Raw genomic sequence first — 14,019 nt, forward strand, 5'->3', positions numbered from 1 at the left:
AGTCAGCTCCCAGGGAGGGTAGTTGTTATCTGACAGTGCCCTCCAGCAGGTGCTTGTTCTGTTCCAGCACAGCAGGGCTGGTGCTGGACCTGCCACAGCAAGCTCCAAAAAGCTCTGCCTGCCAGAAGAGAAGCCAGAAACAGAAACTCTTACATGGCCTTAACTCTGTTCCTGGCTGAGCTGTGAACAGCAGATTAATGCCAAGCCAACTTCATGAAGCTCCTACTTCAAAGGAGGTTGGAACTGGATGATCTCTAAGGTCCCTTCCCTTCCAGCTCAAACCATTCTATGAACTATGAACTGGGGTTTAGTCTTCCTGGATGGGGAGACCTAATCACCCTCTGCTCCTAGTTCAGAGGAGGTTGGAATTGGGTGTTCTTTAAGGTCCCTTCCAACCCAAACCATTCTATGAACTGGGGTTGTTTAGTCTTCTTGTATGGGGAGACCTGATCACCCTCTGCTCCTAGTTCAGAGGAGGTTGGATCTGGATGATCTTTAAGGTCCCTTCCAGCTCAAACCATTCTATGAACTATGAACTGGGCTTGTTCAGTCTTCCTGGATGGGGCAGACCTAATCACCCTCTGCTCCTAGTTCAGAGGAGGTTGGAATTGGATGATCTTTAAGGTCCCTTCCAAACCAAACCATTCTATGAATCAATGAACTCAGGTTCTTCAGTCTTCCTGGATAGGGAAACCTAATCACCCTCTGCTCCTAGATCAGAGGAGGTTGGAACTGGGTGATCTATAAGGTCCCTTCCAACCCAAACCATTCTGTGATTCTACATCTGGCACCAAAACTCTTTCCATTTCCCCTCCCCCATACATTTAGTCTTCTACAAGGTGTAGCCATCCTGTGAAGCTCTTTCCTCCCACTTAGAAATGACAATCAGGCAGTAGCAAACCCAAATATTGGTTAAAAGCAAAAAGCAAGCAAACAAACAAAAGGTCAGACTAAGCCCTCAGCCATTGCCTCTATTTAGAGCATTTTATTTACTTAAAAAAAAAAAGGCTACAAAACAAAGCTGGCTGATTTCTTCTTCATTCTTCTTGTCCACAAAGTCATAAACCAGCTCCTACCAGAGTCAAATGTTTCTGTGCAAACATCATCATCATCATCATCATCAAAAATAAAGGTCTTCTTTTATGTACACATAAATTATTGGCAAACATAAACATGAAAACCTCTCTGCCTATAAATGGGCTGCAACAAAAATGCAGCATTGTTTGGACCCTCTAAATAAATCAGGTGCTTTGCTTGGGAGTTCAAAAAGCCACTGACCCCTTTCCTTCTCTTTCCTCCAAGATGGCCAAAAAAAAAAAAAAAAAGGGAAAAAAAAAAATCTCCCCTGAAATCATCTGGGGGATGTCCAAAAGCATCTCAGCAGCAGCATTCTGTGCACTGGCCTCAAAATGCAACAGTAAGAGGTTAAGGCCAGAGAGGTGCCTTGGAAACAAAGCTGTCAGCAGAGCCACCACATCTCCAGGCAGCACTGGCTGCTCTCAGCCTCCTCTGGAACTCTTCCCATGACCAGCTAGGCTGACTTTCCTCTTGAGCACACTTCTGAAATGTAGATGGGCCAGTCTGAAGCCACAGGCTGATTTCCTCAGCAGGCTTTAGAAGTTAAAAGCTATGGATAGGCTCTTAGGAGGACTCAGCAGCTGTCCTGGAGAGCAGAAGCAGAGTTCTCCCCTCCCCAGATACTCCTTGGGAACAAAAGGACATTGCCTGAGGTCTGGATGCAGGACACACAGCTGGTTTAGCAATGAGCTGGAGACAGTTCCTCCAGAGGACTGCCAGGCTCAGCAGTGTGGTGTTTAGATGCTCCCAGATGATGGTTCCAGAGCCTTTCTCTTCACAGCCTTCCCATCAGCTCCTGAGGGGAGCTGCAAGCCTCCCACTTCTCCCTGCACACAAACATGTCCTTAGCTGTTCAGCTGCCCTTCCACAGAGCTCTCCTTGTACCTAAATCCATTCAGCACCACATCTGGGCAAAGCTCTGGCATCTCCACCTTGCTGGAGAAGGGATGAAGATGCAGGTGACTGTTGTCCATGGCAATAGTCACTCCAGCAGGGTGAGTGTGAGCAGAGTCCTCACCTTTTCCACCTTCTTCCTGCAAAGCTCTGTAGTTCTCCAGGGCCAGGCTCACGGTGGGGATGGTAGGAGTGTGAGCTACTTTCAAAGTCTTTGCCCTGAGCCTTTGGTAGCAGAAGAGGAGAGACAAGACCAGGGTATCTATGAGCAGCTCAAACATCTCAACCACAGACAACACTGAGGATCCAAACCACAGACTCCACTGGCTTCCCATGCTGGACAGAAGCAGATTCTCCTGTGGAAAGAATCCAAAGGTTGTGTTTTATCAAACCCAGCAGAGCTTTGGGAACACTAAAGTCTTGCCTGTTGCCAGCAGCTGCTTGCCATCTGGGGAGCAATCCTGTGTGATGGGAAGGGTCTGGAGAATAGAGCTGATGAGGCGCAGCTGAGGGAGCTGGGGATGTTTAGTCTGGAGAGGAGGAGGCTGAGGGGAGACCTCATTGCTCTCTACAGCTCCCTGAGGAGGGTGGGGTGGGGTGGGAGCTGGTCTCTTCTCCCTACTATCCAGTAATAGAAGGAGAGGGAATGGCCTCAGGCTGTGCCAGGGGAGGTTTAGATTGGAAATTAAGAAAAAATTCTTCTTTGCAGGAGTGGTCAGGCAGTGGAACAGGCTGCCCAGGGAGGTGGTGGGGTCTCCATCCCTGGAGGAGTTCAAGAAACCTGTGGCTATGGCACTGTGGGACATGGTTTAGTGGCCATGGTGCTGCTGGGTTGCTGGTTGGACTGGATGAACTTTTTCCAGCTAAAATGATTCTGTGGCTCTGTGATTCTCATTTGGTGCCTCCTCCTTAAGAGGAATAATCCCCTCCCCTCTCCTCCAACCCCTCACAGCACACCACAGCTGAGGTAACAACATTTTGACCTACTGAGAGCAAAGGAGACTCATTCACAGCCTGGTAGTTGAGTTGCTTGTAGAAGATGGTCACCTTGGCAATATCCTTCCTGGATTGGGGAAAGGCAGCAGTTAGCAGTGGTGGTGGGGGTCTGGAAGGTTCTGCTGGCATTCTGCTCTCAGCTTTGCGTGCTGAGTGCTAGGCAATGGCTCTCAGCACTCCCTCAAGCTTTCTGCCTGAGGATGTTTAACATGAGCTTGGGAAAAGGTGACAGAAGTGACTGCTGGGCAGTGGTGTGAGGACAGATGAGGCATGACCCAGAAGAGAATGTTTCCCTCTGAGAACAGTCAGAGATTGGAATCATCTCCCAAGGCAAGCAGTGGATTCCCCAACACTGGGCAGCTTTAAGCCTCAGCTTGCCAGGGGGCTGGGCCAGATCAGCACAGCTCCACTGTCACCTGGAAAGCTTGGAGCAGCTGATCCTTGGGGTCCCTTCCAGCCTGGCATTGGGGACTCTGTGTGATTTTCCTCTCATCCTCCCTTTCCAGCCTGACATCCACAAACTGTGCAAGGCTGGAGAGCTAACCCATAGCTCTAGGAGCTGTACCTTCTGGCAGTGACTAACCTGTGGCTGGTAGAGTTGTATCCATTCTCATGCCTCAGAGCTTGCCGGACCCAGTCCTGCAACAGAGTAAATGTTTGTTACTGGCAGCTCCCTCTCCTTCTGTGGTCCCCAGGGGTTGTCAAAGCAGATTTCATCAGCAACTCAGTGGCCATTACACAAAGGATGTAATTGATTGGTTTCTAACATAGCACAGGAAGGACATGAGCTGGTCCAAAGGGTCATGAAGAGGATCCAAGGGCTGGAGCACCTCTGCTATGGGGACAGGCTGAGGGACTTGGGGTTGGAGAGAAAGCTCCAGGGAGTCCTTAGAGCTGCTTTCCAGTACCTGAAGGGGGTACAGGAGAGCTGGGAAGGGACTTTACAAGGGTTTGTTGTGATAGGACAAGAGGTAATGGCTTCAAGCTGGAATTTAGATCAGACATCAGGAGGAAATTCTTCACCATGAGGATGGTGAGGCACTGGAACAGGCTGCCCAGAGAAGTTGTGCAGGCTCCAAGCGGGGAGGTGTTCAAAGCCAGGTTGGATGGGGCCTTGAGCAACCTGGGCTGGTAGAAGGTGTCCCTGCCCATGGCAGAGAGTTGGACCTAGATGATCTGTAAGGTCTCTTCCAAGCAGAATAGCAAGGAGCACACTTTGATACTTTGTGTTTGTGTTCTGGTTCTCCAATTCTGCCTTTGATAACAACCCCAGCAAATTAATTCCCTCTTCTCAAATGTATTGTTGGACTGACATCTAGCTTGGGGTTTCTCCAAGCCAAGTGTGGCCACTTTTCAGGCTGGGCTGGCAGTTTGAAGGCTGAGCTCTGAAACTCTTTCTAAACATTTTGCTTTGATATTTACATAAAGAAACATTTCTGCCCTCCCCTCCCCCCCCAAAAAAAAAAACAAAAAAAAACTGTTGTCAAAGCCTGGCCCAGGCAGTGGTGGAGTCCTCATCCCTGGGAGGGCTTTCAGAGCTGTGTAGATGTGGTGCTGAGGGCCATGGTTTGGTGGTGCCCTGGGTTAAGGACTCAATGATCTGCAAGGTTTCTTGCAGGGCAGGCAAAACAATTCCCTGATTCCATTATCACCTCTGTGACACGAATTAATGAGCTGCTGAGGTGCCTGTTGAGCACTAGAAGATGAGCCACAGCAAGAGGTCATGTCTTGACTCACAGAGTTTCCACTGCAGTCATGAGCCAGTTGCCACACCACAACACCCACTGAAGCAGAAAGTCATCACCACCACTTTGTAGGTGGGAACTGAGGCATTGAGGTGAATTGCTTAAGGTCATGAGGAAGCTTGGATTAGACCTGGAACAGAATGTACCTCTCCAGCATCTTAACTGCAGAGTCATTCCCTTGGGCTCATGTTTTGGAGCAATTTGTTGCCTGATTTCATTGTTTTCACCCTAAATTTTAATGCCCCCAAGAGCCACAGGAAACACAGCATCCCTTCCAAACACAGCAGTTGTCTGTGGGGTACCTGAGACTTCACTGATGGCCATTTGGCTGTCCCAGCAGACACTTTGTAGAGTGATTCCCTGGTAAGATAAAAAAAAAAAAAAGAGGAGATTGTGATCACTATGAGTCCTGGCATTCAAATGTGGGCACAGGAAGGAGGCTAACAGTGCTGGCTGCTTGCCCAAAGAAAAGGTTCCAGGGGCAGCTCTTGGAAACCTTGGAAGGAGCTTTGGGAGTCATCTTGGAAAATAGGAAATGAAGGAAAATAGGAAATGAAGGAAAATATAGGAAAAGAAAGAAAATATAGGAAAAGAAGAAAATATAGGAAAAGAAAGAAAATATAGGAAAAGAAAGAAAATGTGAAAAGAAAGAAAATAAATGGGAAAAGAAAGAAAATAGGAAAAGAAAGAAAATATAAGAAAAGAAAGAAAATAGGAAAAGAAAGAAAATAGGAAAAGAAGAAAATATAGGAAAAGAAAGAAAATGTGAAAAGAGAGAAAAATTAATGGGAAAAGAAAGAAAATATAAGAAAGAAAGGAAATAGGAAAAGAAGAAAATAGGAAAAGAAAGAAAATATAGAAAAAGAAAATAGAAAAATTGAATGAAAATACAAAATTTGAAAGAAAATAGAAAAGCTGAAAGAAAATAGAAAAAATGTAAGAAAACGGGGAAAATGAAAGAAAATGGAAAAAATGTAAGAAAATATAGACAATGAAAGGAAATATAGAAAAAGAAAGAAAATAGAAAAAGAAAGAAAATAGAAAAAGAAAGAAAATAGAGAAAGATAGAAAATAAAATAGAAAAAGAAATAAAATAAAAATAGAAAAAGAAAGAAAATAGAAAATAAAATAAAAATATAGAAAATAAAATGCAACCAAAGGTTTTGGAAGTCGTCTTATAAAATAGAAAATAAAATAAAACCAGAGGTTTTTTTTTGCCTGAAAACTAAGTCAAGAGGGAGACTAAAATGACTTTTAAATCCTGGCAGCTTTTCTTGGATGCATTCATCCCCCAAATCTTGGATGCTTGGCTTTAAACTACTGCCTTTGCCTTCTGAAATGGATCTGCAGTGACGAAGGGGGAGGGAGAAGAGCAGCACACTGCACAGTGCCACAGAGAGTTGGGTTTGGGCTTGATAAGAGATTTCAGTGTGATTAAAGCAAGGACCTCTCTCTGCTCCTTCCTTCATCTGCCTCATGCTGCCCTCCTTCTGCTGTCTCAGCACTGGGGTTCGGACATCAAACTGGAGCCTCTGGTTGAGGAGACACCAAAACTCCCTGGATCACTTGCTCCATAAATCTTTCCCTAAGCTCCCTGCATTTCCACTTTTCCCCTGCAAGCTGCCTTTGATTCCTTTTCTTTGCTCTGCTTTGGTGACCCACTGTCCAGCATCAGACCTACCTGCAAGGCTTGGGGCACTGGTCAAAACAATTCAGGTGATGGTTTCTGAGCCTGCTGTAGAGCTGGTAAAAGCAGTGACCTGGGGAAAGAGGTGGGAGGAACACACTCAGCAAATGGAAAGCTACCAAATGGAAGGCTCCCAAAACCTTTGCCCTCACTTGGCCTTCCCAAGAGCATTCTTTCAGCTGGCAGAGTCCTGCTCTGGTCTCACTCTCACTTTGGAATGGGTCCAGATGGTTGAGCTAATCACCTGTGTGCAATGCAGGTGCCTTGCCTGGAAAGGATCTGCTGGGCACCAGCCAAGCAGAGCACCAAGAGAACTGACTCAAAGCTTTGTCTTCCAGCAGCACAGCCACCAAAATTGGTAATGGGAAGGAGCTTGGTGTGACATCAGTGTCCTTGAGAAGAGGAGACGTTGGAGGGCATCAGGATTCTTAACGCACTAACTTAATAGCCATGCAAAAACACAGGAAGGTGTCTGGCACCTTGCTGGAGTCAGGGGTGTGAGGAAACAGCCTCAGCAGGACAGAGGCACAGAGCAGAAGGGCAGGAGTGTTTAGCCTGCAGAAGAGGAGGCTGAGGGGAGGCCTCAGTGCTCTCTACAATGCCCTGAAAGGAGGCTGGAGTGAGGTGGGGCTTGGTATCTTTTTCTTGCTAGCTAGTGATAGAACAGAGGAAACATCCTCAGGTTGCACCAGGGGAGGTTTAGGTTGGGTATTAGGAAAAATTTCTTTCCTGACAGAGTGGTCAGAGGTTGGAACAGGCTGCCCAGGAAGGTGGTGGAGTCCCCATCCCTGGAGGGGTTCAAAAATCCTGGAGCCGTGGCACCTGGGGCCATGGTTTAGTGGCCATGGTGGTGTTGGACTGCTGGCTGGACTTGATGATCTTAGAGGGCTTTTCCAACCAAAATGCTTCTATGATTCTAGGAGGAATGCTGTCACCAGTGACTCCTGCAGGAAGGTGTCCCCTTCCAACAAGGACAGCACAAGAGGCTTTTGCTCTTACCCCATGCAGGCTGCTTGTTGTAGTCACAGTACTCAGCACCAGGAGGCAGTGGGTAGTAGTAGTAGCCACAGCCACATTTTTGAACCATAATGTGCTGGAAGCAGGAATGCAAACAAGCCTGGAGAATAAAGAAGGCACAGAAAAGGATTGGACAAGCCAGCAAGCCCCAAGTGCCCAAACCTTCATTCTGCAGCATGCAGCTGCCAGGAGACAAGGCACAGATATTGATACTGCAGTCCCCAGCAGCCAGTACTGGAGTGTGAGGATGCAAAAGCTTTGCAGTTTTCATTCCTGTTTTTTTTTTTTTTTTTTTTAATCTCTAACCCAGATATTGAATTTAGTGAGGTCAGAATTTGCCCAGCTCCCTTTTTCATCATGTCCAGTAACATCCCAGTTCAACAGCCCAAACTCCTAGAGCCAGGAGCAACTACTTCCACAAACACAGACCTGGTGGCCCAAGAATGTCCTACAAGAACAGTCCAGCTGCCTTGCCTGACTCACTGCCTGATCTCTGGTGTGTTACAAGGAGGGTAGAGCCCCCATGCCAGGCATTGAGTGTCCCTCACTTAATAGAACCCACTCCAAGCTACAACACTTTGTGAGCTGCTTCTCAGAGGGGCAGGAATCTCTCTGTTATCTCCAGCAATGAACCTGCTCCTTTGCAAGGGCTCTTTGGAGTCTGAGGTGTGACTTGCTTGCTCTTCATCCACTCTGAATGAGCTGGGGCCTCAGGCAGCCACTCTGACTGTACCTGCAGGGTGTAGGAGTTGTTGTACAGGAGTTTGACCTTCACATCGTGGCCATTGGTCGTGCACTTCCCATAGTTGCCACCCAGGCGATTCACCTCGTCCTGTGGACACAGAAAAGGGAGGGCTCAGGAGCTTACATTGGCCCCAGCCATCACTAGATGGTCTCCAGTGGTGCCTTCAGGCTGTCATTCTGTCATTCACTGGATGGAGCAGCAGCAAAGGTCAGGAAGTGTAGGAAGAGCTGGGAGCAGCTGAGCTATACCTGGCTCATAAAGCAAGTACCTAGGCAGGAGAGTGCTCCTGGGCACTCATGGTTCAGCCAGCAAGGAGCCAAGAAGAACCCTCTAGGTGCTTGTTCTCATCCTGCTACACACATCTGTGCAGAGCTGGAAGGAGATGTAAGGGGGCTAAGAGCCTGAGTGCCAGGCAGGCCAAGCCCCAATGCACTGAGGACCAGAATGCCACACTGGGGATCATCTTGTGGGAAGCTGAGCACAGTGAAGAGAGAAAAGAGGCTTGCAGCAACAAACAGGCACAGTCAGGAAGCAGACAGCAGAGTCCCACATATCCATTGCAGAGCTGAGTCAGTGACCTGCTCCTCACAACCTCCTGCAAGCAGAAGGGCCAGGAGCAAAGCTCTGGGGCAAGTGGCTAACCTGCTGGATGCCTATGGTGGTTGCAATGCCTGGTCTGATGTCAAAGCCTTCATGCTCTAGGAATGGTGTCTGGTTGTGGTTGTGGATCATCACTTTCACACCTGCTACTGTGGACAGGAGTGGGATGTGGTCCTTCTGCTCTGCTTTCAGGATAAGGGAAAGTCCTGTGAACCAAAGGCAAGCATGCAACAACTTATTTGGGGCCAAACCAGGATCACCATCACATCCTGAATCAACAGCTCTGACCAAATTGCAGCCTGAGCTCACAGTAGAGACATTTTTCTCTTCCTTACAGACCTGGTGAGTGGTTAGGAAGCAGCTGGACCCGCCTGGTCCCAAGATGTAATAATCTCCTGCTTGAAAATTTGTATTCTGCTTGAAAAAATAATCTTCTGCTTGCTTTAAGTTAAAGTATGGCTGATAAGGCTGCCAGGCAGGTGAAGCAAGCAAATACAGGACAGGATTTGTGCCACCAGACCAGAAGAGAGGGCTCTGTGTCAGTCAGAGAAGACACAAAGGTGATCCAAGGGCTGGAGCACCTCTGCTATGAGCACAGGCTGAGGGAGCTGGGGGGTTCAGCCTGGAGAGGAGAAGACTCCAGAGGGACCTCAGAGCTGCCTTCCAGTACCTAAAGGGATCCTACAGGAAGGCTGCAGAGGAACTTTTCAGGAGGGTGTCTAGAGACAGGCCAAGGGGGAATGGTTTGAAGCTGAGGGAGAGCAGGCTTAGACTGGAGCTGAGGAAGAAGTTCTTTAGCACCTGGGAGGTGAGACTCTGGAACAGGCTGCCCAGGGGGGTTGTGGCTGCCTCCTCCCTGGGGATGTTCAAGGCCAGGCTGGATGAAGCCTTGAGCAGCTGAGTCTAGTTGAGAGGTGTCCCTGCCCATGGCAGGGAGGTTGGAGGAGATGAGCTCTGAGGTCCCTTCCAACCCAAGCCACTCTAGGATCCTATGATTCTCTGTCTCTAAGTCAGGTACAGAAGATATATCTCATCCATAGGCAAATTCTATTCACTTTAGCTCTTCTCCCCAGCCTGTGCCAAATACCATACCATAAGGGATTCCTGGTTTTGTAGCTGTCCAAAAGGAGTCTGTTCCCTGGCTGTTAAAAGTGTAGCAGCTTCCAAAGACTGGGTGGTGAAAGTGAACGTAGTCACTGAAAGCAAGAGAGATTTGGAGGGGTTTAATGAGTGTAGCCTTGACCTCTGGGTAGGATGTGCTTTGTGTTTGTGTCTATGAGCAGGAGAACAGCTCCAAGGCTAATCTCTAGGTCCTAGCCCCATGCCCTAATGAAGAAAGTTTGGTCTTCCTTTCACTCCACCAAGGGCCAAGCCTGGCAGAATGCCATGATGTCCAGTGCCTGAAAGTGTAGGCTCCATGGCAGCCTCCCAAGCCCTTGAGTCCTCCTGAAAGCCCAATCAACACCTCAAGAAGAACCATACCTGGGTCTGCAGGGCTCCCCATCATACTGACAGGAGTAGACCATGTCTTCTATTTGCTCCTCATGATCAGAGATGTTGATTATAACTGGTAGCTGGGACATGATGTTCATGTAGTGGAACCTGTACCACTCCAGAATTGCATCCATCCCAGAGGAATAGGTCTTGTAGAAGCAATTCCCACCTGTGGCATTGCACTGGAAGAGAAGAAGAAGAAGAAGGAGAAGAAGAAGGAGAAGAAGAAGGAAAAGAAGAAAAGGAGAAGAAGAAGGAGAAGAAGAAGGAAAAGAAGAAGGAAAAGAAGAAAAGGAGAAGAAGAAGGAGAAGAAGAAAAGGAGAAGAAGAAGGAGAAGCCAGCACAGCCAGGCCATGACAAGCTAAGGGTACCCAAGATCAGGAGATAAGGGCAATACTGGATACAGGGACAAGGGGAACCTCTGTTCTCTTCAGATATGATCTCTGATCATTGGAGTCATCACAGAAGCACAGAATGGCTGAGTTTGGAAGGGACCTCTGGAGGTCATCTTGTTATGTGCGGAGCACCTTCCCTCCATGAAGCTGACTTGGGTGTGGGGTGTGCTGCTTCACCTCAGAGGAATGAGTGCATGGGGAAAGAGGCAGGAGAAGAGAGCAGACCCCTCTGAGGTGTAGAGCTGCTGCCTCCCAGCTGGGCTGCTGTCTCCTCCTACCCTGTTGTGGAACCAGCTGATCCAGTGACCTAACTTCACAGCCTGATCTTAAGCAGGACTTGGACCACCATGGACTTGCCTGAGGAGCTGGACTGTTGGGTGGACCTGATCATCACCTGTGAGCTTTCCCTGCTTGCTCATTCAGGCACTGTGTGGCATGGGTCCCACCTTGCCCTGCTGCCAGGTTCCCCTCTGCCCTCCATCCCTTGGGGAGCAGCCAATCCTTGCTGCTTGGCTTTGTAGCCAGGGCATGGTAGTTCTAGGCTGTACCTTTAAATTTTTTCCGCAGATCTTTAAGAGAAAGTAGTAGAATGTAAATAAATCACTGTTGGGTGTGAAAAGGAAAACAATGACAGCTCTGAACAATCCCATTTGGGGAGGCATCTACCAGAAGAATTAGTTTGGTAAACTTTCTGCCTCTCTTTTGGCTTCTTTGCTATGGGAGATACTAACTTTGTGCTTCTGCTGCCCTGGGCTGCATTGTTTTGGCTGAGTCTGACAAAATAACCCTCTGCTCTTTTCTCTTGTCCCTTTGTCTCTAAGGGGGCAGGGAGGGAGAAGCTATCAGCTCCCTTAGTTTTTGGCCAGAGGGAGGTTTCTTGTACTGTTTATGAACTGTAAACCCCTGTAGATGTTGTAAATATTGTGTATTTTGTACATATCCATTGCCTTCCATTGTAGAGTGTAGTTTTGCTTGTAAATCCAACCTTCATTTGCTTCCAACTGGGCTGGGCTGGGCAAATTTAATGTTGGGGGGATGGGGGTGGGGTGGGGGTAGAATTTTCAACCCACCAGACAGGGCAAAGGCTGAAGGAGGACAGAGACTTACCAGCCTGAAGCCCACGTTGGAGTGCTTCTTGCCTGCCCTGTTGTCGTGGTCAGGCATTCTGAGGAGGGAGAAGTTGTGGCTCAGCTTGAAGGCAGACCTGCTGAGGTTGCCTATGTTTGGCAAGTCCTGGACATGGATGTTGCCCTCGTGCAGGTGGGACAGGCTGGCTGAGGTGTTGATGCCATAGAGGAAAGCGATGGAGTCCTCTGCCATGTGATCCAGCTGGACCAGGTGCTCACTCACCAGATCAAACCTGCAAGGGACACCAGCAGGCCTGGTTTGGGGATACCTCCACTTCTCTCAGGCCAAAGCACTTGGTCTTGTGTTAGCAAAGCCAGAAATTCATAAAGTCATAGAATGCTTTGTGTTGGAAGAGACCTTTAAAGGTCACCCAGTCCAAACCCCACCCTGCTGCTGTCTGCAGGGACATCCCCAGCTAAATCAGGTCGCTTAGAGCTCCATCAAGCCTGACCTTGAATGTCTCCACCAACCTGTTCTAGTGTTCCACCACCCTCATAGCAAAGAGTTTCCTCCTAGAGTCCAACCTAAATCTACCCTGCTCTAGTTTAAAACCATTGCCCCCTCGTCCTGTTGCTGCATGCCTTTGGAAGCAGCCCCTCCTCAGCTTTCTTGTAGCCCCCTTCAGACACTGGAAGGCCACCAGAAGGTCTCCATGAATGCCTCCTGGTGTCTATGCTCAGTATATGCAGCTTCAATAAATTATTAGGAGCTCCAGTAGCCAAATTTTCTAATGCTAAGCTCCTCCACTGGGAAGCTCAGAACTTGAAGCTGTGCATCATCACCAGCTGCACAAACTGGGCTGCCTGTTAGCCAGCTGGGCCATGATTTGGAGGGAATCACAGAAATCCTTTACCATGTCATTTGGAACACCTCAGTAACTGGCCACTGCTGTGTGAGCCTCACAGAGCCACACAGACTTCTGGAGAAGTTCTTCTGTGTCCTTCAAGCCATGCTGTGGTACAAGAAGCCAAGCAGAATCAGCTCCAGCAAGCACCATGCCAGACATCAGCTGTTTCTGGAGGAAGGGCTGCAGACAGCAGGCATGTTTCTCAGGGAAGGGATGGATTTATCAGAGCACAGCATCAGTCCAGCAGCAAGTCACAAGGCAGAGCTCCCTTTATCCTGACTCAGTGCATTAAATAAACTGCTACATGCTCTTGCACAACTCCCAGCAAGATCTTATCCTGAAACCAGTTTGGAAGTAACAACAGTCCCTTTCCACCTCTGTGAGGCAGGGGGACCTCCCTCTACCTTCAGCTTCCTCCAGGCTGCAGTCTGAAGGTTGCTGACTCTTCCTCAACCCTTGAGACTGAAGACATGAGCAGAGCCAAGGGCAAAGCACAGTCACCCAGAATCACAGAATAGCTTGGGTTGGAAAAGATCATTAAGATCATAGAGTCCAACCAAAATAGTAAAGAAGTTCTTTTCTGTGAGGGTGGTGAAACACTGCAACAGGCTGCCCAGGGAGCTGATGGAGGCCCCATCCCTGGAGACATTCAAGGTCAGGCTTGATGGGGCTCAGAGCAACCTGCTGTAGTTGGGGATGTCCCTGCTGACTGCAGAAGACCTTTATAAAGTTCCCTTCCAAGCCAAACCATTCCATGACCAACTCTCCCAAGTCTGGTGCTATCCCACATCCCTCGTGGTACCTGTATGGGTCTAGGTTGCAGATGGTAATTGCTGGGAACATCTTGGGTTCTGAATGCATTGACATGGTCAGGACCACAGGGTAAGCCCAGTACTGGCTGAACATGAGGGCAAACTGCCAGTACAAGATGCCAAAGCTGGCCAGGAGAAGCAGAGTCCAGAAGGCTGTTTTCATCCTGTTGCTGTCGGAGCACACGAGCCGGATGGTGCCGTGGATGGTTGTGTTCTTGCAGAAGAACTCAAACATGTCCTTGAAGGAATCATAAAACTCAATCAAGCCTTCTTTCTTCTCTTCTTCTTCTCTTGCTGCTTCCTGCTCCATCCTCTAAGTCTGTTTCTGCTCAATACAAAAAACAAACAAACAAAAAACAGAGAAAGAAATCAATCTGATTAGTTTGTCAGAGCACGGCCAGCCTGTGGGCTGTGGCAAACAGGGTGCCAAGGAGTTTGTGATTAGCAAGAGCTGGGGATGACTGTGAGCTGCCACTCATCTGTCCTTCCAGAGTCTGGACAGCAGGAAGTGGCACGGAGGTCAAATGTTCTGCTGCTGAAGCACTGTGACACATTCTGCCACACACACTCTGACTTCTCTC

General features: G+C 48.5%; 1 protein-coding gene across 1 annotated transcript; it reads right to left on the minus strand.

The window, feature by feature from the left end:
* Positions 1 to 1,922: 1,922 nt before the first annotated feature.
* On the minus strand, positions 1,923 to 13,748 carry SCNN1D (sodium channel epithelial 1 subunit delta). The gene is made up of 12 exons (XM_054394828.1): positions 13,429 to 13,748; positions 11,759 to 12,011; positions 10,244 to 10,437; positions 9,854 to 9,957; positions 8,804 to 8,967; positions 8,150 to 8,248; positions 7,399 to 7,516; positions 6,394 to 6,472; positions 5,015 to 5,072; positions 3,551 to 3,606; positions 2,959 to 3,034; positions 1,923 to 2,327 (listed from the first exon to the last, which is right to left on the minus strand). Exons 1-12 carry the CDS (start codon positions 13,746 to 13,748, stop codon positions 1,923 to 1,925), a joined length of 1,926 nt encoding a protein of 641 aa, XP_054250803.1.
* Between the last annotated feature and the right edge of the window lie 271 nt (positions 13,749 to 14,019).

This window comes from Indicator indicator, chromosome 32, assembly GCF_027791375.1.
Source record: "Indicator indicator isolate 239-I01 chromosome 32, UM_Iind_1.1, whole genome shotgun sequence".
NCBI classification, from domain to species: domain Eukaryota; kingdom Metazoa; phylum Chordata; class Aves; order Piciformes; family Indicatoridae; genus Indicator; species Indicator indicator.